Below are 26411 nucleotides of genomic sequence, written 5' to 3'. Positions count from 1 at the left end.
GCCTGCGCCGGCACCGGGTCTGCCGGGCGCTCGGCCAGTAAACACCGCTGGAGCTGCGCGGCGGAGCAGGTGAGCCGGCTGGATGGGGCGCGCGGATGGGGGCCCGATCGCCCGGCGTTCGAAGGTCGCGAGGTGGAGCTGCACTCCGCAGGCGGGGCCTTGTCCTCCGCACGCCCCTCGCCGCGGCGGGTCGCGCCTCGGGGCGGTTCCGGGGATGCGGCCCCAGCGGCTGCGGAGGGGAGGGCGCCGGGACCGCTGCGATGGGGGCCGGCCCGGAACTGGCGAGTGGAGGAGCGCGGGGAGGGGCTCCAGGCCTCGGGCCTTCAGCGGGGCCGGGTTCTCCCCGCCGCCAGAGCCCCCGCCGCCGGAGCCCCCGCCGGAGTGGGCGCGGTGCGATCTGTTAAAGGGCCGGGACATTTAAAGAAGCAGCGCACGTGGGTCTCAAAGGCGTGCGGACGCGGCACTGTGGTCTCTCTCCTGGCTGGCACCTGATGGGCGCCCAGTCCTGCTGGCCTGCGACACGCGGCCCCGGGGTCTGCTTGGCAGTGGTAGGAGGGGAGGCGGAGGTCTTTCCGCCGGCTTGAGGAACAGGACCTAAGGACGGGCCTGGAGCCCCTAGTTTCCTTATCTGCGATGTTTGGCTGTTTTTTGATCAGGCATTTACAGCTCTGAGGAGACTCCCAGAATCTAGCTTTTGAAAAGCTGAATGAGCCCGAAACAGGAGCTAATTCCCATCCCAAATTTTATCAATGAAGAAACTCAGCCCTCAAAGCTAAAGTGACTTTGTTCAAGGTCACGCAGGTAGAATATATGAGAGCCAGGCTTCGAACCTGTTGTCCTGGACTCTAGTTCTCTTGTCCAGACCTGGGACTAGACCTCAGCCCTTGGACAGCTGGATGAAATGCCCCAGTCTGTGACTTAATGAGTATTCCCTTTTGACGGTATGAACTGTGGATTGTTGCAGTAGCTGCATCCTCAATTTATAGATGGATAGCCTGAGAGGCGGTTCCCATCCAGAGCAATCGCAGAGCCAGGTTGACCCAAAATTGACAGCGTGGGTTGCCAGCCTGTCCTGAGAGTAATTGATCATTATGGACCCGAGCTCTTCCCACATGGATGGCCCTGAATCAACATAGCCCCTTCTGTAGACAGCTGAGTCTCCAAGGACTTCGGTTAAGACCTTTGGTAGTAATTAAAGGCTTTGTATAAGCTGCTGCAGGTGTGTGAGCCTCAGGTTCCCCTATGGGTGAACGTGGCTGTGTGGGGGCAGGAAAGTGTATTAGCAGCTATGTTTCCTGGGTCCAGCTGGTGAAGGGGCCTGAAGTCCTGTCTGCAGCTCAAAGCTGCAGCTTCAGCCACTCATGAGGCAGGTCATCCAGGTTCTCGCCTTGGGTGAATGTGGGAGCATTGAGGGCAGAGGCTGGAAGTGGAGGACTTCGTGGAATGTTACTGTGGAATGGGATGATGGTGCCTCGGGTTTTCAGGAAAAATTCTGTATCATTTGGTGTTGAAGTATTTGTGCACCAAGTCAAGAGTCTGATGTGTGCAGGGTTGGGAGGTAACTGCTCTGAGCCTGTCTGTTTGAAGAAGAGGAGGACAAGGAACAGCCTGGCCAGAGGCTGCTGCTCAAGTGTGCCTGGGGGCCCTTAGCCTGCCCCACCTCCGCCACCCCCAGCTCCTCTGTGCCTGCTCACAGCCCCTCTGCACACATGTACACAGGCTTTGCCAGAATGAGAGGTTCCACCTACCTTTGCCCCTCTTACATCATTGATGGTAATAATGACAATAACATCACTTGCAAGTTTGTTATATACAATAAAAAGCCATTCTGTACAGTAGTTGTCACAGTTATCTAAAGAGTTACCATCACACTGAAGTGGAAAGGGAAAGCTAAGGTTTACAGAAGGGGAAACTAAGGTTCAGGGCATTAAGGACCTTGTCTGGTTGTGTGGCTTCCGTGACTGTGAGTGCCAGCATTTGAACCCAGCTGGCTGTGTCTTCTGCATCTTTTGAGTTTTTGCTTGGAAGACCTCCCACTCTGACGCCCCACCCATGTGCCTGCACTACCGCCCGGGACATTGCTGTGGGGTCTCCGTTAGAAGCTACTTGGCAAAGCCAAAACAAAAAAAAAAATTTTTTTTAAGAAACTAAAGCATTGTGTGTATAGATCACCTTATGTTATTGAAGACACATTTGGCTGTTTTTCAGCTGTTGATTTGACTTTTAGACACTGTTTAGCTGGTAAGACTGGCAAGGCAACAAATGTTTCTGCAAATATTTCCACCTGTCCCTGGACTCCAGCAGCTGGGGGTGGGGCTGGGGGTGGAAGGCAAAGGGCTCTGAGGTTGGCATACCCTCCACGCTGCCCCTGGCCGGGGCCTGGGGGTTTCTCCTCACCTTGAGCTGGCTGCATCTGACCTGGCCTTCAAACCTTGTAGAATCAGTGTTGCCTTCTTGACCAGGAGGTGGTGAGGCTGCTGTGTGATTACAGTCTGGGCAGAAGTAGTTTCAAAGGGATACTCAGTAAAGACCGGATGTCCGGGAGGGGGATGATTACTGTCCATTCTTTCCATTGCCTGGGAGAATGGGTTGCTCGTTTATCTTTGCCAAAACACAGTCTTCCGGAGCAATGGGAAGAAAAGTTTCTGCTGTACCTTAACCAGAAACTTTCTGACTTTTTAAAAATGAAAGCAATATGTGTTCACTCTAGAAAATTCGGGAAATTTTTTTTTTTCAAGTCATCTGTTAGCCCCTAGTCCAAAGAACCACTCTTAACATGAACTTCCTTACAGTACTTTATGCACATACCTGTATTCATGTGTTAAAATATTAGAAGTAGGAAACTGAAGATGAAGTTTTGTATCCTACTTTTTGTGTTCATATTATGCCTTCAGAATTTTCCCTTTATTGAGTGTTCTTGGAAACCCATTGAGTATGTGACCCTCTCAAGTACTTGGAGCAGCAGGGAAGAGCTCCTCAATGGCAGTTTGGAGACCTGAGCCGTAACTGTGGCTTCTGGTCATGGGCCCCTGTCCTTTTGTCCGTCTGGGCTTCAATTTTCCTAAGTATGAAATGGGGAGCTGACTGGATGGCCCTGAAGGTCCTTGCCAGCTCTGACCTCAGTCCATGGACGTGCCCTTTTGTTTGACAAAGTGTTCATGTTGCCAGCATGCCCCGGGCTGGGGCTGAAGAGGAAAGCACTCAGGGCCTGAGTGAGGCGTGACCTTGGTACTCAACTCATGCCTGATGGTTTAGCATTTTTGTAGCTTTCCAAGGGGCCATCAACAGGCTTCTGTTGTCCTCTCTCACTGTGTCCCTGCCTTTATTTCATTATATTTACCCTTGATTGAACATCTACTCTGTGCTGGACACATTACACATTAGCTCTAGTTTTTACAGTAATCTTGCAAAGTGTGCCTATCTTACTTTTTACACAAGAGGAAATGGGCCGTGTGAAGTTAAATTGTCCGAGTATGTGGTTCAGATCAATTGGCTAGCTGATTCAAACTCTGTCCGTTTCTAAGGCTCAGCTTTTGACTGCTGTCTTGCTGCTTTTCATTGAAAGCAAAAACACGATTTATGGGAGGCTGCTCAAAGGTAGCTCGGTAGCTCATGGCCAGTGTGGCTACCTTCGCAGCATCCCTCTGTCACTTCCAAACTGCCCCTTTTCCAGGCTCCTTCAGGAAGTGAGAGAAAATGTTTACTGAGCACCTTTGAGTAGGAAAGGGCAGACAGAGGGAAATCTAGAGCTTGGGTCAAGGTTCAGGAGGCCCCAGAGGGTCGCCTGGGGCCTGTGACTCAAGAGAGTGGAGTGGTACTTCAGGGCCTTCCTGGGGCGTGTGGGCTCCTGCTCCAGCTGAGGCCCTCTCCCTGTTCTGGGGAAAACCATCGGACAAGTGATGTGCATCACATTATGGGCTGGATGGATGGACAGATGGATGACGGCCAGCCAGGGTCCATACATGGTCAGGTGCCTGGGCCAGGGGAAATAGGCAGGCAGGCAGGCAAGCTGTGGAAATTTCTAAGGGAATTTCCTCACCCCAGATAAGGGAAGGCTGGGAACGCCCCAGGAGTCATGGAAGCTCTGTGAAGTACCCATGTGACCCTAGAAAGTGACCTTTTTAAAACCATTACTGCCCTCTTTGAGGGAGCACTGAAAATTAAAATGAACAAACAAGACAAAACAGAAACAGATTCATCTTGATGTTTGGCAGAAGCCAACGCAGTACTATAAGTGATTATCCTTCAATTAAAAATAAATTAATGAAAAACAAAAACAAAATAATGCTGCAATGAATAGGGGGGTGCATATATATATATTTTGAATTAGTATTTTTATTTTCCTTCAATAAATATCATAAGGAGAATTGCAAAAAAAAAAAAGGCAAAAATAGACCAGCAGATCGTGGTTACCAAGGGGGAGGTGCAAAATAAAAGAGGATTAAGAGGGACAAACAACCATGTATAAAATAAATGATACAAGCGTGTAATGTAGAGCACAGGGAATACAGCCAGTGCTTTAGAGTAACCTTATGTGGAATGTAATCTGTAAAAAATTTTAAGTCACTTTGTTGTACACCTGAAACTTCTGTAATGTTGTAATGTTGTTCTTTCAATACTGAAAGAAAGAAAGTACTGTTAGCCCTGTGGAGACAAAGAAAGCAAGTACTCGGATCCAAGCCTTTCTCTTTGGCCCCACCTGTTGACTCCCAATTTTCTTTTGGAACCGAAATTTCCATGTTTTTCCTTGAGGCACTCTCGTTTACGATGGAATTTAAAAATCGATTTTCTACTTATGTAGGAATCTATTTCCTAGTTAGGTCCATTGGCCTTAAATTTTAAGGTCAAAACCTTTGCATTTTTCTGAAATGAGAATCAGGTTGAGGAAACTGGGTCACCAGGGTTCCATAATAATTGCAGGAACTGCTGACACAGGCAAGGTTGAGGAAATTCCCTGGGTCAGACTCCCTTGGCTTGGCTCATTCAGCATTTGGATCCCATTCAGCTGATTAATGGGAGTGAACGGTGGCTTCTTTGGATGTTTGATTTTATATCCTAATCCAAGGAGTTTTCAGCCACAGTGCCTTGTTCTGGGAAGGGTTTCCAGGATGTAGTCTGGGGCACCTGTTCCTCCCATTGGCTTCTCTGCATTATCCTGTTGCTCCCTCGGAGAGAGTGGAGAGCTGGTTGCTATGGGGTTGATAGGATTTGACATCAGCAGGAGAGTCACCCAGCCCCACCCCCACCGGCCTGTGAGTCAGCCTCCCGGCGGGAGTTCTTGGCATCTCTAGTGCTCTAATGTGGACAAACATCTAGCAAGACTGTTTTTTATCTGCATTTTTTCCCTCCAAGGATTGCAGAGTACCTTCAGGCTTCAGTTCCAACTTAGAAGCCAGAGGAATCCATCCCAGCTGCTCTGTTCTCCTTCAGGAACCAGGTAATAAGAGGGGTTAGGAGAAGATGTGAAAGTGGCTTCCCAAGGTCCCCCGAGTCCAGTGAGAGGGGATGTGGGAGAAGGCAGCATGGAAAAAAATCTGTCTAAATGTTGATACTTGTTATTTCCCCTTTAGCTTTACAAAAAACAGCAGACACAATTCATGTTTTGTTATGGAAGTTTTAAAAAATGCAGAAAAATATCATGTATCACCCTCAATCTCACCATCCAAAGATAAGCACCTTTAATGTTGTATAATATTTCTTGCCAGTCCTTCATATATATGTATACATTTGCTAAGAAAATTCAGATGCTTATATCTGTGGTTTTAAGTCTACTAAATTTAGCATCTTGGTGTTTTTTTCATGTTAGTAAATATTCTTTGAAGTAAGATTTTTATTAGTCATATATCGGATAGATATATTATCATACAAAGTCAGACATCTTAGTCATTTTCACTTAAAAAAATTATAAATGACTGCAACAACCATGTTTTCAGATAAATCTTTTTATTATTTTCCTAGGACAGATTCCGAGAAGTTAGCATTTCAGGATCAAAAGGTATGAATGTTTTTAAAGCTCTTGATGTTTACTGCCTTCAGAAAGGCTGGTGCAGTTTGTACCAGGGATGCTTAAGATCCAGTTTTTTCACACCCTCCTTCCAGGTGGGCATTGCATGCGTACCTTGTCAGTCAGCTCACTGCATTCTCCCCCTGCAGCTCTCCTAGTCTGAGAAAGCTCCTGTTGCTCTTCCTCCCCAGTGGATCTCAGCCCAACCACAGGGTATTCAGGAGAAAGGACTGCTCATTCTTTCACACCGGCATTCAGTGAGCAAGTTGTGCAGAGCAGCAGGTGTGCTAAGGTAGGTGGTGAGGCCCTGCCCTTGCGACAAGGAAGTGAACTGTTACTGGGAGCTTTCAGTACCAAGTTTGGGCCCAGGCTGGGGCATCTGATTACTTGCCAGGACCAGCTCCAGGGAGGGTTTAACACCAGCCTAAGAATCGCCCAGGGACTGTCTCAAAATGCAGATCCCTGGACCTTTGGCCAGAATGAAACTTAGGATCCGCATTTTAAGTAAGCACCCTAACATCGTGTTTAAGAGCACAGAACTTGACCACCTTGGTCCAAGGATGACTTTGAACTTATCACTTTTAAAATCTTTTTCCTCATCTGTAAAATGAGGAATAACAGCAGCACAGTCAGTGCCCTGCATTGAACAAGTTCTGTTCCAAGAGGCCATAAATCCAATTTGTTCGTAAGTCCAACAAAGTTAGCCTAGGTACCCAACTAACACAATCGGCTATATAGTACTATACTATAAGAGGTTTATACTTTCCACACAAATAATACATAAAAAGCAAACAGAAAATTTTTAATCTTACAGTACAGTACCTTGAAAAGTACGCCAGACATGCGAACTCACGTTCGAATATCTGAAGTGTGCAGGTTGAAGGTTCGTATGTAGGGGACTGACTGTACCTCATTCCTGACTTGTGTTTAGTACACAGTGAGGGCTCAGCAGCTGCTCTGCCACCCTTCAGGTGGCCTGGGCTACGTTGCGAAACAGCATCTCCAGCATCTTACAGCTTTCTGAAAGTCCTAAGCCATGCCCTCAGATGCTGGGAGCCCCAGGAAGCACCTCCAGCTGTCCCCACCTCCTCCAGGCCCAGAGGGCTGTGATTAGGATGCCGTTGCTCCAACAGCCAAGACCAGCTCTTCCTGGCTGCAACCCCTCGATGCCCTGCTTTTCTGGGAGTTGTGGGCAGCATCCAGGGAGGGAGGGAATCTGCTCAGGAAGCATTTGTTTTCTGGTGAGGAGGCCATGCATTACATGTGGTGGATGGCAAAGCATGTTTTATAGCTTTCTGACTTTCTCCCTCTGCAGTGCAGTTTCACATGGAAGGGATATAGTCTGTTTTTAAACATGCTCTCCCTGGGTGTGTCCACAGACTTTGGGAGGCAGACGTGTTTTCCTGGGATTTGGTGACCGGCTGAAGAAATGGAAATTGGAAAGGATTTAACTCCTACTTGATCATGGGTCCCCTGCTTTTCTCTCCCCACCTGCCCTGTAGCTCCCTTTCTCCTTTAAGAAGCATCCTAGCCTCTTATTTGTCCAGTCCCCTCATGCTTTGCTCTAGGGACTGAGGCAGCCTGGCTGCCAGCAGCTGTGGTTCTGAAGGGTGAGCTCGCCTCTGCCCTGGGGGCTGCAGCCCTGCCGTTTAGATACAGGAACTCCTGATCTGCTCCTCCAGTCACTGCGAAGATAAATCCCAGGGCCTCTAAAGGCGTGGGAAGAACAGAAGGAGAGAGATGGTAACTAAATTATTAATTCACAGCCCAGACAAAACAAAGTATTGAAAGAGCTGCTACACTGTTCAAGATAGAATGTCCTAATTTAGCTTGAGGTGCAGCCAGCTCTGTGTTCCCTGTCGCTCTTTGAGTAAGAATGGACTCAGCATTGCCACAGGGTCAATGAGGGCATCTCCTGGGCCTGGGCAGGTGTATGTTTAGGATTTATCTAGTGGGGCCCACCATTGCAGAGGAGCTCTTTAGAGTTTTTCTGCCTGGGTCTCCACTAGGTAATTTCTTTCATTACTGTTACCATAGATGAAGGACGCTAAGAACTTCCCAAGGTCTGGGTGCTGAGGAGCAGATCTGCCTCCTGGGTCCTGGGCGGCACTACCCCTGGTGGCTCCAGGGAAGTGGCTCTGGGGAAGAGGCAGGAGGGCTCAGCCGGCCCTCTGTTCCCATACAGCACACTCTGGTCACATCCCTCCTTAATTCAGAAACCTTGGCTGCCCCCTCCCCTGGCTAGCTTCAGCTCCTCGTCCCCTGGCCAGGCCCCCACGCCCCTCCCTCGAATGGTCCTACCTCCCATCACTGCCTCCGTGGTCCCCATGCTTCAGCCACCTCAGCCTGCTGGATGTTGCAGAATTTCAAAGCCCCCATCCCGCCATCTGTTTATGAGGCTACTTCCACATGCCCCACCTACTTCAGCCTCTGCCTGGCAAGATATTCCTAACCTTTGTGTCTTGTTTCATGTGTCTTCCTCCTAAAGACTTGAGACGTCTACTCCCCACTGTTGATAGATTGCCCCCCACTTAGTCTTAACTCCAGTAGCACAGCGTCCTCGTCACCTCTCCTGGAAGTTACCTTATTCTGCTTCCTACTGATGTCACTACTGCTGTCTCTCTTATACTTGTTTCTCTGCTGAACCCAGGGGAGCTTACCTTGCTCATTTCGAATTCTTTGTAAGAGCTACGGGAAAGCCTTCTGTAAGGGCCCGAGTCAGTGAGTAGGATCAGGCTCTGCTGTGGGCCTGGACTTGGGGATGGAGCTGAAGTCCAGCTGGGAGTAATGCAGGCCACGGCCTGGGACACTGTCTTCAAAACAAAGCAGCAGCCTCAGAGCCTCTGCCAAGATGAATAGAACTGGCTGGCTCGGTGGAAGGAACCTGCCTGCCTTCTCCACTTGAAAATCATAGGGACTGTCCTGGCGGTCCAGTGGTTAAGACTTAGCCTTCCAGTGCAGGGGATGTGGGTTTGATCCCTGGTCGGGGAACTAAGATCCTGCGTCCCTAGTGGCCCCCTCTCCCAAAAACACCAAAACGTAAAACAGAAGCGATATTGTAACAAATTCAATAAAGACTTTAAAAATGGTCCATATAGTAAAAAAAAAAAAAAAAAAAAGACACTGTGGAAATAGAATAAAAATGATCATAAATTTTGAGGGCCATTGACATGGAGATGAACTTTGAGACGAGAGCAGACCCGACTGTTCCTACTGGCGTGAGTCTTCCCCAGGGTCCCAGGAGGCAGGTGATGGGGGAGCTGGCCCTGCTGGCAGTTCAGCTGACCTGCCCAGGGTGTTGGTAGGAGTTCGGGCTGCCCCAGCATCCACATGGTGCTGCTGGGTCCACACGCCACTCAGGGCAGCACAGCAGTGTTGAGGGGACAGGCTCCCTCCTCTGTGGCCCTTTCAGCTTTGGTTTTTCCTGTGGGTCCTTCCCTCAGCTATACTTCCCCAACACACACACACACACACACACATTCATGCACGCTCCTCTTTCGTGGTCTCGGCTCACTGCCCCCGTGGCCACAGCATCTAAACCTGTGACTCTCATCTCCCTCCCCTCCAGCTCAGACACTGGCCCTCAGCCGCCTCCCAGGCAGCTCCCTCCTTTCAACCATTTACATTCGGCAGATTTCCCCCAGCACCTTGTTCTCCCACCTCCTCTGTCCTACTCCCCGCCTGGCCGTGGTCCTGGACTCTGTCCTGTTGTGTCCCCGACATCTTGTCTGTATGGATCGTCTCCCCTCACTCCCACGCATCTTGCTGCTACCTTAGGCCCTGTTCACGACCCATCATTGTCTCCAAGGAGGTCACCTTTCCTTCTTTCTACTCTTTTCAGTCAGTGACCAGACTGAGATTTCTAACCAGAGATCTGATCTGTCACTGTGTCCTCGGGGGACAGAGCACACCTCCTTAGCATGGCGCTGGAGACCCTTCACTTGTCCACAGCAGTGACCCCCTCCCCAGCCCTGGCACTGCCAGGCTCAGGCTGAGACGTTCTTCACGCCCTCTGCCCTTCCCTCCCACCTGGGAGAGTCTGTGTCCATCACATGATGCTATCTTCTCCAGAAAACACTCCTGATCTCTGAGATTTAGTCCCTTCTATGCCTTTTAGTGAACACTTGGATTATAGAATTTGCCACATTGGACTGGTTTTTATTCTTTTAGGACAGACATGTCCTTGGCACATGATAGATGGTGGTCAGATATTTGTTGATTGAACGAATGATTGTGCTGAGAGTTTAGAGTGGCCCTGGTGTTTATGGTTGGGAGTTTCGCCCCCATGGCCTGGATCCTCTCTAGCCAGTCCCTCTCGAGACTGCTGCAGCCTTAGTCATGGCTCCTGGGGACTGTCCTTTTTTCTTAAATGTTTATTTATTTATGGCTCTGTTGGGTCTTCACTGCTGCTCAGGCTTTTCTCTAGTTGCAGAGAGCAGGGGCTGCTCTCTCGTTGCGGTGCACGGGCTTCTCATTGCAGCGACTTCTGTTGTTTTGGAGCGTGGGTCTAGGGCACTCCGTCTTCGGTAGTTGTGGTTTCTGGGCTCTAGAGCACAGGCTCAGTAGTTGGGACACACGGGCTTCATTGCTCCTTGGCACGTGGGATCTTCCTGGATCAGGGATCGAACCCATGTCTCCTGCATTGGTAGGTGGATTCTTTACCACCGAGCCACTCGGGAAGCCCTATAGCAGTCCTTTGACAAATGCATCCTGGGTGGTCGCTGTGGGCAGGACCTGTGTCCAGGTTTTAAAGCCACATCTCATCCTCCACTGCCTTTGCCTCTCAGGAGAGTGGCACGAAGACCCCTGTGCTCCTTTTCCAGGCACTTCCGGAGGCAGGGCCATGCTCACATTCATGGCCTCTGACAGCGAGGAAGAAGTGTGTGATGAGCGGACGTCCCTGATGTCAGCCGAGAGCCCCACGCCGCGCTCCTGCCAGGACGGCCGGCAGGGCCTGGAGGACGGAGAGAGTGCCGCCCAGTGGGTAGGTTCCTGCCAGCAGTCCGTGGTCTCCAGACGGGCTGCTGGCGTCCCATATCTCATGGATGGAAACCAGGCCTTCCCTGATGTGGGAGGGAGAGGAAGTGAAGGTGAGAACTGGTCAAAGGGGCAGGTGGCCCACCATGGTGGATCCTAGGTCTGCGAGGGCTTGATCGTAGATTCTGCACATGCACAGCCTGTCACAGACCGACTCTAGTAGACGGCGTCATCCACCCTGGCCCTGCCCCTTCGGTTCACCTTCCTATGCAGGTTACTGTTCCCACAGGAATCTGAGAGTGAGTGGATGCTGGGGCAGGCAGCACAGAGGCTGGAGGGAACCTTTTTTGGTAGATGGCTGGAGATGGGAACTGAGAGATTAGCTGATTTGTGTTTAACTTTTGAGCTGGGGATGTGTTTTAGTTCGTTCAGGCTGCCATAACAAAAATACCATAGACTGGGTGGCTTATAAACAGCAGAAGTGTATTTTTCATTGCTCTGGAGGTTGGGAGGTCAAGGTCAAGGTGCTGGCAGGTCTGATGTCTGATGAGGGCCCACTTCCTGGGTCGTAGGCAGCTGTGTTCCCTCTGTGTCCTCACAAGGCAGAAGGGTTAGGGAGCTTTCCTGGACATCCTTTATAAGGGTGCGAATGCCATTCTTGAGGGCTCCACTCTCATGACCTAATCACCTCCCAAAGCCTGTATCTCCAACACCATCATGTTGGGCATTAGGTTTCAACATGTGAATTTGGGGGTCACAAACATGCAGCCCATAGCAGGAAGGGTGTGCTGCACTGTGTGATTTTGCCTCTGCAGCCCAAAAGGCAGGAGATTATAACAGTATGAAGTGGAGCGTGTACTTGGGAAAGTCACTTAGTCAAGCTACCTCCCTCCTCATCAGGGTAAAACAGTATCTGAATTTGCCTAAAACCCATTATTTTGCCCATTCTAGTATTTTTCTTTCTTCCAGCCAGCCTCATTCCCCTTTGCTGTAGCTTGAACTCACTTCTTCGCCTGTCCTCCCTCTGGGCTCCGAGAGAGATCTCAGCAGCTCAAGGCCATGGCCCCACTACTCCTTAGCCAATTCTTGCTCGGTGTTTTGTCTTTAATCTCCTGGACTTTTTGTGCATTTCAGTTGTTTCAGTTCCTGTTCAATAACAGCTTTCCTTTCCTTCTCAGTTGAATATCTAGATGGAATTCTCTCTGCAAAAAACTGATGCCAAAGAGCAGTCACTTTTGATTTCTGTTTCACTTGGCTTTTGTCTTGGCTGTTACTGTAATTAACAAGGCAGCCAGTGATCCTGAACTGCCACAATTCTGAAACACATTCTTGAAGATCAGTGTATGTTAGTGTCTGGCAGGCATCCTATCCTCCTTTGCTGCCTCCTCGTTTATACTCTCCCACTTTCCCTAACCTGGATCCTCCCAGATGCTCAATGCCTAGTTAGCCTCCGGTTCAAAACTGCAAAGTTTGCATGCTTGGTTTTGGCGGGGGCAAAAATTTTAAAGTAATTTATTTCCCTGCAAATTCCCAGTGCCTTATTTGTTAATACAATCAAAGAGAGTCCCCATGTGTGCTGACCATTCTGGTTTGTGATTTTTCAACCAAAAATGTTTAGTCTCTGCCTTCCTCCCATCACCTGGCCTAGCTCCTCCCAAACTAGTATGGCCGTGTGACCAGAACTGAGTCCCTTCACTGAGGGAGGGAACAGATCTGCAGACCTGCTGCAGACCCATTCTGCAGACTGTCCTCGTCCATGGCTACCATGGCCTCCCTTCCTGCATCTGTGGTGGCTAGTGCCAACTCCTAGTCTCTAGTTGTCCTCATAAACTTCTCCATGTCCTGGAAAGCCACCACTCCCACATCTAAGCTGTAGCCCATAGACTGGTTCTTACATCTGAAAAGTGACATTCAAACTTCTCGTTTCCAGTTCACACACCCATGCTCTGTGTCAGTAGGGCTCCGCTGGGGGGCATCCCATGGTCCTCATAGCATGGTTTCCCACAGAGAAGCCAGGAGAGTGAGGAGGACCACGAGGAGGAGGACCCTGACCGCTACGTCTGCAGTGGGGTTCCCGGGCGGCCACCAGGCCTGGAGGAGGAGCTGACCCTCAAATACGGGGCAAAGCACGTGATCATGTTGTTTGTGCCTGTCACGCTGTGCATGATCGTGGTCGTGGCCACCATCAAGTCCGTGCGCTTCTACACAGAGAAGAATGGACAGCTGTGAGTTGGGGGCCAGGGGTGGGTGTGGGTGCAGGATTGGGGGAGGAGGGTGTGGCCTGTGTTGGCCACTGTACCTGCGGCCCCGTGGCAGCCGCAGCAAAGAGCAGGGGTGGGGAGCTGTCTGAGTCCACACCCTGGTTCGTCCACAGCCTCCTGGCTGTGTGACCTGCCCAGGCACCTTCCTAACCGTTCTCGGCCTCAGTCTCCTCATCTGTATGATGGGTTTGATAGCAAGGTTACCAGGAGAACTGAGAGAGTTAATCCATGTGCAGCCCCTGCAGCCTGCTCTCACTGCAGGAGGTAGGTTCTCTGCTCCATCCCAGGTGTGGTGGTGCCACCTGTCGTTGCATGACCACAGACAAGTCTTTTTCTCTCTGGGCCTCTCATTCATACTCCTGTGAATGTAAACTAAAGAGGACCACACGATTTCTTAGCTCACTCCCAGACTCAGGAGGGAAATTTTATTTATCTTAATAAAGAGAATCCAGGAAGAAGCAGCAGCCTGGGTAAATGGGAAGCTTCCCTCTGCTTCCTCCCCCAGCCTCCCATGGTATCACTGCTGAGTACCTTCTTGAAACTTTTTTAAGGGAGTTTTTTTTACATTTTGTTTATGATTTTGATAATGAAAGGAGTAGAGAAAGAAGCCCTCGCCCTCAGGAAGCGTATAGTCTGTTGGGGACTCAGAGCAGCTCAGGCGAAAAGTGTTGAGACCTTGAGAACTTGGCAAACAGTTTGCTTCCCTAAGAGTGTGGGATCAATGAATTGCCTCTTGAGTTTATAGCTGCCTGTGCAGCTACTCGGCTACATGGGGTGTGGGTAGGGGTAGGAGTGGGGGTGGAGGCATCCTAGGCTTGATGGGGAAGTGGGTACAGAACTGGGGAGTGGGGTCAGCTGGGATAAGCACTTCTGGGAGAGGTTTTAGTTGGTGTGGGGGCCTGGGAAGCCGTGGTAAAGACCAGTCAGGCCCTCCCATGTGGCTGCGTCAGCTCAGTTAGAAGCTGGAGTTAGGTGCCAGGGAGGCAGGACAGCTCGTGAGGATGGTGGGCAGCACTCACCAGGACAGCCAGAGTGCTGTGCTGAGGGCTGGGGGTGCCCAGGGCACCTGCATCTCCCTGGGCTGGGGGGCACAAGCAGGCCGGGTGCAGAGGTCTAGCCCTTGTCTCCTTCCTCAGCATCTATACCCCGTTCTCCGAGGACACGCCCTCAGTGGGCCAGCGCCTCCTCAACTCCGTGCTCAACACCCTCATCATGATCAGCGTCATTGTCACCATGACGATCTTCCTGGTTGTGCTCTACAAGTACCGCTGCTACAAGGTGAGCCGGTCTGCCTCCTGCCTGCCTGCCAGGCCTCAGGGCCTCTCATGCAGCAGCCCTGGATTTCATGCTTCAGGGCTTCTTACAAAGCAACCCTGGATTTCATGCCTCAGGGCCTCTTACGCTGCAGCCCTAGATTTTTTTTTTTTTTTAAACAGAGTTCCTTTTTTCCTGTAAAATAGACCTCGAGTTTTAGAGCAATACCTCATTTTATTGGGTTTCACAGATACTGTGTTTTTTTTTTTTTTTTTTACAAATTGAAGGTTTGTGGCAAATCTACATTGATCAAGTCTGTTGGTGCCATTTTTGCAACAGCATTATCTTCTAATTAATGCTGTTTTTAACATTTTTTTAGATATAATGCTATTGCACACTTAATTGACCTCAGTTCAAGCATTAACTTTTGCATGAGGTGGGAGACCAAAAAATTTGTGACTCTTTTTCATGTGATACTCACTTTATTGTGATCTGAAACCAAACCCGAATATCCCTGAGGTTTGCCTGTACTTTCTCCCACCCGACTCCTGCCCCACCACGGGTTACCCGATACTCCTGTGCTTTCCACTTACACTTAATCCCACTTCACTGAGTTCCTCCATGCTGCGTTCATAGGGTCACTTCTCATATTCAGAAGTTAATTTTATTTTGCCTCTCCTTCTGAAGAAGTCAGATTTTCTATTTTAGGCTCCTTTCAACATATACTTCCCCTCCAAGCTTATTTTTATTTTCCCATTTGCCTTTCAGCTGGGGGTGTACAACTGCTATACCGAGGTCTTCCAGCTCCCAGAGACCTTTGGGTGGGCCCTGCTCTGCACAGCAGCTCTGGGGAGGAACAGGGGAGTTGAGTCCCACCTAGCCCAAATCGTTCACAGAGATCCATAAGCTTTTAGGCACGAGTTTCAGGCTTTTCTCCCGAGAAAGGCTTTGAAGCCATGAGGACTGAAAGGAAGTTGAACAAGACGTTACTGATTTTTAAACTGTTCACACACAGGCGTGTGCAGTACTGGATATTCAGGCTGCTGGCATCTGTGGAGCAGGTAGAGAGAGATGGAGAGCCTCAAATAGAGAGGGACTGGGTGGGGGTGAGCAGTGGGAGGGGCACGTCCAGGAGCTGGAGCTTCTTAGTAAATAGCTGCCTGTATAACCGAGGCAGAGTTTGTGATTGGGGCAGAGGTGGCCATGGATGGTGAGAAGTAGGGTGGAGGGCTTTTGTTTGGAGCAGAGACATGTATGAGGACAAGCCAGGCGCGGGGCCAGGGGAGAGCCAGCAGTGCCGTGGTGAGCAGGTGTCACATGACCACGCTAGGACCTGCTGGGAGGCTGCTGAGCCTCCATTCAGTCAGATTTACTCCACGACACGGACAAGAGGTGACGGTGGTCTGGGCAGGCTCGGGTGGGATGAGGAGGATCAGCACATACCGGCGTTGCCCCTTCTGCTTTGAACAGACAACCACGTGGCCGCTGCGGTCCCCAGTGGCCCGAGCTGGTGACTGATGGGTCTGTCCTCTGAGGAGGCAGGTTGCAGGGACCCCCCCCCATCACCTTTGACCCTCCCTTATTTGGGCCAGGAGAGGAGGAGCCTTCCCTGACCACTGTGTCTAAAATAGAAGCGGTGGGTCTCTTGTCACTTTGCCCAGCCAGTTTTTTTTCACAGCCTTTATCTCTTCCTGCTAGTGTGTGTCTATGTGTCTGTTGTCTCACTGCCCACACTTGGGGACATAGCACGTGGGAGCAGAAACCCGGCCAGCTTTCTCTGTAGAGCCTGGAATGTGCCAAGCGTGTCCTTTCCAGGTGACCAAGTAGAGAGCTAGGTGTTTAGGCATGAAGGATTTCCAGCTCCTTTGTCTGCTTGCTGGGTTACCTGGAGAGAATGCCTTGAATGTCTGTGCCCTCCTTACTGTAAAACAGCCACCTTCCAGCATAGGCAGGAGGAGCCTAAGGAAGAAGGGTTTCTAGGCTTGGGAGTCAGTCCCGAGGACCAGGGGCCTGGGGGCCTGCCGTCACAATGCCTGTTTCCACCCAGTTCATCCACGGTTGGCTGATCATGTCCTCTCTGATGTTGCTCTTCCTCTTCACCTACATCTACCTCGGGTGAGTGGCCGCTGAGGGGCAGGAGGACCTTGGGTGAGTGGCTGCCGGCGGCAGCAGGTCCCCTGAGACCCCTTCCCTGTGGCCTGGGTGGGTCTGAAGGACCTGGGAGGGAAGGGCGCCCCTCGGGCTCCATGCTTGCCCCTTGTTGCTGCTCCAGGAGCCTGGCCTCCTTGACACTGGAGTGGAGCCCTTCATTGGGCCACACGTCTCCTTCTAGTTCCTGATTTAAAACAAAGACTCAGAGTCATCACAGAGAAGGCTGTGAACCGCAGCAGAGGCAGGGATCCGAAAGGCCTCAAAATTTACATTCCAATCTTTGGGCTGGGACTGGGTCCCTCCTAGTTTTGGGGGAAGGTGGTCTCTCTTGCCCTGTATTTAGGACATCAGCCTAACCCAGGGGCCCAAAAAGACTGGAGGCACAGGAGAAAACACTTTTCCAAAGATCTTTTCCTCGGGCAGAGGGTCGTCCAGCCCAAGGACAAGATGTTGGTGTACTCCCCACCTTGTTTCAGAAAGTATTTCAAGGGGTTACCTGTAGGGCTCATGGAAATGGGGAAGGCGATGTTAATAAATGAGCCAGAGATTGGGAAAACCCAGGCTGGGACTTGGTGATTGAGGGTGTTGGACTGCCTGCCTCAGGGTCTGACATCTCCAGTGAGTGTCCCAGCCCCCGGGCTCCACTTTGGTCCCACAGGGAAGTGCTCAAGACCTACAATGTGGCCATGGACTACCCCACCCTGTTCCTGACCGTCTGGAACTTCGGGGCGGTGGGCATGGTGTGCATCCACTGGAAGGGCCCCCTAGTGCTGCAGCAGGCCTACCTCATCATGATCAGCGCGCTCATGGCCTTGGTGTTCATCAAGTACCTCCCGGAGTGGTCCGCCTGGGTCATTCTGGGCGCCATCTCCGTGTATGGTAGGTGGGCCGCCAGCCTGGTGGGAGGCTGTGGAGTGACATCCAGGGCTGAGTCCTGACTGCTGGACAGGCTTGGTGGGTGCTGAGACGTGCCTCCCACTTCCCTTCAGCCCCCCAGGGAGGCCTGGATGGTCTCCCTTCTGAGAAGTTCACCTTCATAAAAACAAACCGGGTCCTATGGAATCATGACTGTTGACATGATTACTAATAACAGCAAATGTTTACTGAGCACTCGCACCCTTAAGCACTTTGTACGTCAGATGTCATTTACTCCTCAGAACAACCCTGAGATTGGGCACAGTACCAGTAAATAGTGAGTACCCCAGATGTGAGCTGCTCTTTAATTAGTATAATGTTGTCTTGGTATCCTTGGGGGACTGGTTCCAGTATCCCCTGAGGTACCAAAGTCCAAGGATGCTCAAATCTCTTACATAAAATGACATAGGATTTGCATATAACTTATGTACATCCTCCCAAATACTGTATGTTTTTTTAAGACTTTTTTTTTTGATGTGGACCATTTTTAGTCTTTATTGAATTTGTTACAATTTGTTACAGTGTTGTTTCTGTTTTATATTTTGACCTTTTTTGGCTGTGAGGCATGTGGGATCTTAGCTACCCTACTAGGGATCAAACCCACACCCCTGCATTGGAAGGCGAAGTCTTTACCACTGGGCCAGGGAAGTCCCCTCCCAAATATTTTAAATTATCTCTAGATTACTTATATAGTACAACATAAGTGATATATAAATAGCTGTTAATGTAAATGACATTTACAATTGCCAGTGTGCAGCAAATACTGGTTTTGGGAACTTGCTGGAATTATTTTCTGAAATTTTTGATCCACGGCTGGTTGAATCTATGGATACAGAACCCAGAGATCTGGAAAGCCGACTGTATTAGTGAGATTACCATCACCAGTACTGCTTCTTACATTCTTAGGATAAGGAATTTGGGGCTCAGAGAAATGGGACTTCAAGCCCATCCTCTGGGTCTCTGAGCCACACAACAGCAGTCCCTGTTTGCAGTTAGCCCGCTCAGACCCCACCATGGGCTCCAGCCAGTGCAGGCTCTAGGGATTGAGGCTGAAACCCAAGGGTGGGGTTGCTGAAACAACAGGGGGCCATGGTTGGAGAGCCTTGCCCTGAGGTTCCAGGATACACTCGCCCAGGCCTGGTGTTAGAGCGCTGGCTGGGAATAAACGTCTTTCTTAATGTGCCAGGGATGACTTTGCTTTCCCAGATCTTGTGGCTGTGCTGTGTCCCAAAGGGCCACTGAGGATGCTCGTGGAAACCGCGCAGGAGAGAAATGAGCCCATATTCCCTGCCCTCATATACTCATGTGAGTGACCCCCGTGCTTCCTTCAGACGTGGGAACCAGGGTTTGCATTGGCCTTGGCTTTCAGAGTTGATGGGGAGACAGTTAACCTTTTTCCTGACCAAAGGAAGGGAGGCAGCCTTGGTGATCCCAGAAGGGGTCTACCTTCCTGAGATGAAGGTGGGCTGCGTCCTGCTGTGGCTCAGGAAGAAGCTTGGACATTTAGAGCAGGAAGAGGGCTTCCAGGAGTGTGGCCCGCCCGCAGTTTCATCTCAGCCAGACTCATGCAGTGGGCATGGGCCGCGTTCCCATGAGCCCGAGGCCACCCACTCAGCTCTCCAGGCCCCTGGAAAGGGACTTTGGGGAGGGACTGTTCAGGGTAGGGGTCTGGGGAGGTGGGTGGCAGGATGCCTGCCTTTCCCTGGGCTTTCTCAACAACTGAAGCTCAGTCTCTAAAGAAGCACTCTCGGGGTTGCTGCTGGCCTCAGGGCCAGTGTGCAGGGATCTCTATTTATAAAAGCATCAGCAAGCATGCACTGATGGTGGGCACTTTGTGGTGGGCACTGTGCTGCGTGTTGGATGTGCAGTGGAGTCTGGACCCCCAGAGGCCCCATAACAGAGGCCATAAGCAAATACCCACAGGGACTGAGGGTCCCGTGCAGGCTTTCTGGGGACACAGACTGTTCCACTTGCCTCCCTCGCCCCGGGGGCAGCCATAGTTAGTAGTGTCTGAGGCTGGACCCTTTTCTCCTTCCCCAGCCGCCATGGTGTGGACCGTGGGCATGGCCAAGCTGGACCCTTCCTCTCAGGGAGCCCTTCAGCTCCCCTACGACCCGGAGATGGGTGAGTATCAGGGGACTGACAGCCTGTCATCATGGGGGCTGCTTTTCACTACACCCTGCTCAGCTGCCTGGCCTCTCTGAGAGGCACAAGGACAGGAAGGGCAGGGAAGACTGCCTCCGGGCACGCACACACTAGGGATTGGGTGCAGGTGGAGCTTCGCTCCTCTGCCTCAGCCCCGCTTCTCTCCCTTCCCATCCCTTGCTGTGTGGTCTGGAGAATCCTCTCTGTCGGGCTGGGCATGGTGCGGGGTGGGGCAGGGAAGCCCTGGGCTCAGAGAACCCTTTGACCCCGTCTTGTCTCTCTCCCTCCTCACATGACAACGGACACCCAGAAGAAGACTCCTATGACAGTTTTGGGGAGCCCTCGTACCCTGACGTCTTTGAGCCCCCGCTGCCTGGCTACCCGGGGGAGGAGCTGGAGGAAGAGGAGGAAAGTAAGGTGTCCAGATGGACGGTCTGCGTGGGCCCGGGGTGGGGCTTCCTGAGGTTAGGGAGGAGCCCGTTTGACATCAGAGATGCTTTACAAAGTCAGAGAGAAGCCTGCCAAGGCGCAGTCCTGTGGGCAGACCATGGGGACTTAACGCCCAGGCTACCTCGTGTGTGACAGATGTTGGCCGTATGCCCACTCTGCACTGGGGGGTGATCGTACGGGTGCTGCTCTGGGGGTGCTGCTATGTGGGCATGGGCACTAACCACTCTCTCGGGAGCTGGGAGGACCGCTCAGAAGAACATAGGGTGGTAGGGGCACTGACAAGGCCGTTGACCTGCTTGAAGGGGTCAGAGGAAGTCTCTTGAGGAAGTAACTTCTAAGCTGAGCTCCAGAGGCTGAGGACACAGAGGGGAACACACAGTGCAAAGGGGTTTGGTTTCCAGCCGAGGGTGCCTTGGGAGCAGTGACCCTGGGGCTGACTTAGAGGAAGTGGAAGCCGGATGCTGAGACCCAAGTGCAGAGATGGGGCCGGGAGACAGACAGGGGCTCCAGGGGCCTTCTGGATCAAGATGGGGGTTCTCGTCTGTGTCCTGTGAGCAGTGGGAGCCGTGGGATGGGGAGGGGTTTGAGCTGTGCGGGAGGAGGGAGACGACGCGGAGGGGCAGGGCTGTGGCTGGGACAGTGTGTGCTCGAGTAGCCGGAGGCCGTCCCAGTGCAGCTGTGGGGTCGCAGGCGTGGGTCCTGTGTTCTGGGGGTGAGCTGGGCTGCGCGGGCCGGCGCTACCAGCACTGCCCCACACTGGGGCTATGGAGCATAAGACGGGCAGAGTTGGGGTGCAGGCTTCCCCCAGGCAGAGCCCCGAGTGGCTGGGAGCAGAAGGAGCAGGTGTGGAAGACAATCTTGAAGACACGCCCAAAGACCTTCTGATACATGGTTATGTTTCCAAGTGGATTAAAATAACCAACCAGCACACATATATGGACCACTAGTGTGTGCCGGGAGGCACGTGGGAGCCAGGGAGATGCTGCTGGATTAACACAGCTGCTGCCCTTGAGAAGTTCCCCACGGAGCAGCCCAAGTCAGGGGAGGTTAGGTAAAAAGTACTCAGGACGGACGTGGGGAAGACAATTGGCTGGAGGCTGGCCTGGAAGGACAAGTCGGCAGTCACCCAGCACACAGGCAGCTGGGCCGGAGATAGGCCTGGCGCTGAGCCCCCGCCCTAATCAGCATGGATCCCACGTGGGCACCATCCCCACACGACCACCCACCTTTCACATGCCAGCCACAAGCTCTGGGGGTCTCCAGGCCACCCACGCTTCTGACCGACTGGCTACAAATCTGGGGATTCTCACAACTCCATCAGGTTGGAAAATGTACTAGAATGACTCTCGAAACTCAGAAAAGTGCTATACATACCATTACAGCTTTATTGATATTATAAAGGATATAAATGAGGACCAGCCGGCCAAATGAAGAGCCACATAGGGTGAGGTCTGGGAAGGTGCCCTCTGCCCCTGGGACCCGGGAATCTCCCCCACCCCTGCACAGGGATGTGTGTACCGAGTTCCAGTGTCCAGAGTTTTTACTGGGGTCTCATTACATAGGCATAATGGATTGAGTCCTTGCTCATGACATTGGACTTCATCTCCAGGCTGCCCCTTCTCCCCAGACTCAGCCTAGCCTGGAGTCCCAACCTCCTTATCACATGGTTGGTCTTTCTGGTGGGCTCCCGTCTATGGGGTCGCACAGAGTTGGACTCAACTGAAGCGACGCAGCAGCAGCAGCAGCAATGCCATCCTCTCACTTGCATAAATGATCCAAGGGGCTGCTGAACAACAAAGATACTCCCGTCCCTGGGGAAATTGCAAGGATTTGATCTCCCTCACAGAATGAAGGACAAAGGCTGGTTAGATTCTGTTCCACAACAGCATTGGCAAAGGCTCAGATGAGAGGGGAGGAAGCCATCTGGGAGCTCTGGGATGTTTAGTGGCCAGAGAAGCTGGGGGCCAGACCTTCAAGGGTGAGCGGTACTCATGGAAGTTCAGACTTCATCCTGGAGGCTATGGGGAACCATTAGGGGTTTGTTGCAGGGAATTAAAGTGAGCAGAGCTGCATCCCAGACAGATCCCAGGTGGCTGCAGGAGCACAGACTGCTGGAGGGTTGGGTGAGGGAAGAGCCAGAAGGGCCCAGCTCGGGCACCACCACCTGCATGGGAGGCACCAGGAGGACCCGGCTGGACAAGGGATGGGCAGGGAGGTGGGGAGAGGAATGAGAGGGGGGCCCGGCAGTTGGGAGGCTCTGGAGGACCTCAGGTGGAGAAGCCAGAGACACACGAGGGGGAGTAATGCTTAGGAAGGTCAGGGTTCCAGGCCCGAAGAGGAGTCACCAGGATATACTTGTCAAATACGTGGGTCCCCACAAGGTACCCAGGAAGGGTGCAGGGTCAGAATGGAGACCAGAGGGCCCTCGTGGGTGATGTTAAGGGGATGAAGGGAAGGTCGCTTGTGGAGGATCCTGGGGAGTAGACAGGGCAGGGTGCTGAGATAGACAGCATGGGGGGTGGTGGTCCACGGAGGCCTGGTGATGGCCTTGCCTGAGCACATTGATTGAGGGATGTGGGACTTGCTGCCTCAGGTCTCTGAAGTGCCTGCTAGGTGAGCACAATTCCTTTGAGAAAGAACTGATTGAAAACAGAGAGAGAAGGGAGGGGAGAGCAGGCAGAACAGGGAGGCAGGAGCGGGGGTGGTAGCAAGAGACCTGCAGGAGCAGTGGTCTCTGTAAGAGGGCAGAGCTTACAAGTTTGCCAAAGTGAGGAAGTTGGGAGTGACGGAAGGGACAGACTAAGGTGAGGTGCTTCTTGCTTGGAGCCCAGAGAGGAGAGGGGAGTGGGTTCAGATGGGGCAGAGCATGTTTCCTTGATGCAGACCCGCTCAATTCCAGTCTGTTTCATAAGCATTTTTATTGTCCATGATGAATGAAATTATCCTATAAGAAGGTGTACAGGGCAATTGTACTAAAGGAAACAAAACATTCTAGAAGCTCATTTCTTTTTCAGTAATGGATACACTAGTTACAAGTTACGTTTATCTTCCCTGGTGGCTCAGTGGTAAAGAATCTGCCGACAATGTGGGAGAGTGGGTTTGATCCCTGGGTCAGGAAGATCCCCTGGAGAAGGAAATAGCAACCCACTCCAGTACTCTTGCCTGGAAAATTTCCATGGACAGAGAAGCCTGGTAGGCTACAGTCCATGGGGCTGAAAGAATCGGACATGACTTAGCGGCTACACAATAACAACAGAGTTGATTTACAACATACATTTATCTCTTATACATTTACCTTTTATATATTAGTCTCCAGAGGACCTCGGTTATCATATATGTTCTTAAAACCAATGAAATTAAATTTCCTAAAAAGCATTTATAATTAATACTCACCACTCAGTTGGTTAACTTCCCACCAGCCCTGGACAATGGATTATATTCACTCTTGTCTTTACTCAAACCAAGTACCAAGCACCAGTTTTGCATGAATTATCAGAAATGCTGGCTTTGCACAGCCCAGAATGCAAGTCAGCCAGACCACAGGTTTCCCCCTTTTCCCCACTGGCTGCTGTTTTTCTGAGACAGCTAATCCTTGTTCCAGAGTCCAGGTGAGGTGGGCTAGGCAGTGACACCACCCATCAGCCCTCTGAGGTCCCCAGGCCTCTGGGCCCTGGGTCCCCTGGGCTGGGCCACGTGCCTGGGCTGTTCGGCTGGGGTCAGCCTTCTCTGCTGCTTCCTCCCAGGGCTTCTGAGACCTACGGGTTCCCTCTCTCTCCACCACACAGGGGGCGTGAAGCTCGGCCTCGGAGACTTCATCTTCTACAGTGTGCTGGTGGGCAAGGCGGCCGCCACGGGCAGCGGGGACTGGAACACCACACTGGCCTGCTTTGTGGCCATCCTCATTGTGAGTGGGCCCAGGGTGCTCCCCTCCTGCCCCTGGGCAGTGGGGGTCTTCATGGGGGGCCCAGGAGCCCCAGGGAGTTTTCAGATGCTGCTCTCCCTCGGAAGGGCTGCGCAGGGTTGCCAGAAAGATCCTCAGGATGAGACCAAGGTTCACAGGAGGATCTGGTCGTCAGTAGGTGCAGGCACGGTGCAGGGAGGGTGACCGGGAGCTCTGGCGTTACTGAGTGTGCGTGCTGGGTGCCAAGGTCTTGGCTAACTCTGTACGTTTGTCTCACCGCACCTTGAGGTAGGGATGGTGACCTGAGATGTTTGGAAGATGGAGCAGGGTGAGGGCCTGGCCATGGGCACAAAGCTGCGAGGCCCGAGCTGTGATGTGAACTGAGGTCTCTGACTCCGGGGCTGTGTGTTTTCCCTCCACAGCACCCAGACATCATGCAGTTCTGAGTCCCCACGGGATCTCCTGGGGCTTGAGAGGGGGGCCCCTCATTCTGAACCCCAGCGGTGAAATTTGAAGGCCCGTATCGTCACTTAGGGGCTTCTCAGGTGGCGCTAGTGATAAAAGAACCCACCTGCCAATGTAGGAGACACAAGAGACGCAGGTTTGATCCCTGGGTCAGGAGGATCCCCTGGAGGAGGAAATGGCAATCCACTCCAGTATTCTTGCCTGGAGAATCCCATGGACAGAGGAGCTCAGCGGACTACAGTCCATAGGGTCACAAAGAGTCGGACACGACTGCAGAGACTCAGCACCCGTAGTCACTTACCATGATCAGGTACACGTAATGGGGACGCATCTGTGATGACTGGTGGAGGTGGAGGCCCGGAACGGCCCACACTCAGTGCTCTGCCTGGTGAACCTGGGGCATCGCGTGGCAGGTTAGGACCAAGGCTCCAGTTCTTTGGACATTTCTATTTGCCCACAGTGTGTGTCAAGGACCAGGTAGGGGATGCCCAGGCTCCTCCACTTCCAGACTGTCTGCCCTGAAGCCCTGCTCTCCCCGGGGAGAGGACAGGCACTCTGGTTCCCTGTCCCCACCCTGGACCACTGCCTGCATCGGCTGGGGCAGGGACAGGATAGGCAACCACTGCGCCTGCTTACGGCGGGGGGCAGGGGGTGGTCACTCGGCATCTTGGTTCCCTTGGTGTCTGCTGAGAACAGTGCTGCCTTTCAGTCAGACCCGTCCAGTTTTTGCATAAATACACGTCCCCTGGGGGAAGGCTTCATGCCATCAGGTCACATGGCCAGGGGAGGTGGTCCGATAGCAGCGGCCCAGTTCACGAGGCCTGCTTGCTGGTTCATCCACTCGTGTGCAAGGCGTTAGTACTGGCTGAGAGCCTCCGCCCCCACGCACCTCACGGAGCTGCGGAGAGGACCAGGGGAGGTGCTGGGGTGTCAGGGCTCCTGAGCCCACACCCTGAGCTGTCACTAACTGCTCCCCTCCTCCTGAGCCCACACCCTGAGCTGTCACTAACTGCTCCCCTCCTCCTGAGCCCACACCCTGGGCCATCACTAACTGCTCCCCTCCTCCTGAGCCCACACCCTGGGCCGTCACTAACTGCTCCCCTCCCCCCGTCCAACCGGTGGTCACCTTCTCCCGCTCCCCCGCCTCTGTGTCCGGCAGGGTTTGTGTCTGACCCTCCTGCTGCTCGCCGTGTTCAAGAAGGCGCTGCCCGCCCTCCCCATCTCCATCACGTTCGGGCTCATCTTCTACTTCTCCACGGACAACCTGGTGCGGCCTTTCATGGACACCCTGGCCTCCCATCAGCTCTACATCTGAGGGGACGCGGGCGCCATGGGCTGGAAGCTGTAGGAAGCGGTAACCGGAGGCAGCTGTATGATTTTACACTCTAGTGCCATATATTTTTAAGACTTTTCTTTCCTTTAAAAGCAAGTGAGGATGAAAAAGGCTTGTGTTAACTTGGTGAAGAGGAAGGGCCAGCTTTGTGGTGCTAGCGGCTTTGTCGCGGGGCATGGCTCACCCCCTCGTGAGCACTCGCTTCACCGACAGGAAACCCGGGAAGTCGGGCCAGAGGAGCTGAGGACGGTTCCGAGACGTGGGGGGCGTGGGGAAGGCCCCCTGCTCTCACCCCCCCAGCCTGGTGTCCTCGGAGAAGGCCAAGACGGAGGACGAGGCAAGGCTGTCTGGGACCAGGAGGCCGTGCCCGGGATGGCACGAAGCGCCTGGTCACTCTGACTGGAGAGGAAAAGCCAATTTTCTCTGTAAGGAATGTTCCCAACGCTTTGTCTATGATGTCATCATTATCTGATTACCTTTAGAGTCCTTGTCACAGCAGTCGTTGCTGGGAAGTGTCTTAATATTACCATCAATAAATAGCCGAATCCTGTCACA

The 26411-nt window shown here is 52.3% G+C and overlaps 1 protein-coding gene across 24 annotated transcripts; it reads left to right on the top strand.

The window, feature by feature from the left end:
• The first annotated feature begins 39 nt into the window (after positions 1-39).
• On the top strand, positions 40-26411 carry PSEN2 (presenilin 2). Of its 24 annotated transcripts, none has more exons than XM_086345068.1 (14): positions 40-69; positions 5353-5437; positions 5964-5995; positions 6196-6296; positions 10828-10988; positions 12989-13206; positions 14379-14520; positions 16544-16611; positions 17306-17526; positions 18769-18867; positions 19603-19686; positions 20021-20119; positions 23943-24061; positions 25683-26411. In XM_086345068.1, exons 5-14 carry the CDS (start codon positions 10848-10850, stop codon positions 25836-25838), a joined length of 1347 nt encoding a protein of 448 aa, XP_086201194.1. In that variant the 5' UTR covers positions 40-69; positions 5353-5437; positions 5964-5995; positions 6196-6296; positions 10828-10847; the 3' UTR covers positions 25839-26411. The 24 variants fall into 24 exon arrangements, 22 of the variants coding, with proteins under 22 accessions (XP_086201194.1, XP_086201185.1, XP_086201193.1 ...); XM_086345059.1 differs by having other exon boundaries at positions 20018-20119; XM_086345067.1 differs by having other exon boundaries at positions 6154-6296.

Source organism: Bos grunniens, chromosome 16 (genome assembly GCF_055505025.1).
Source record: "Bos grunniens cultivar Pamir isolate PY7600 chromosome 16, Bosgru_T2T1.0, whole genome shotgun sequence".
Taxonomy (NCBI): domain Eukaryota; kingdom Metazoa; phylum Chordata; class Mammalia; order Artiodactyla; family Bovidae; genus Bos; species Bos grunniens.
Note: the sequence above shows the minus strand (reverse complement) of the source record. Positions and strands in the feature narration are given on the sequence as shown.

What these genes read in the sequence shown, in the direction of transcription:
- PSEN2 (XM_086345046.1), top strand. Translation starts at nt 96, where the DNA reads ATGGGGGCCCGATCGCCCGGCGTTCGAAGGTCGCGAG. An exon ending in TTCACCTACATCTACCTCGG is followed by an intron (nt 16,612 to 17,305) that starts GTGAGTGGCCGC and finishes TTGGTCCCACAG; the next exon opens with GGAAGTGCTCAAGACCTACA. An exon ending in GCTTTGTGGCCATCCTCATT is followed by an intron (nt 24,062 to 25,682) that starts GTGAGTGGGCCC and finishes TGTGTCCGGCAG; the next exon opens with GGTTTGTGTCTGACCCTCCT.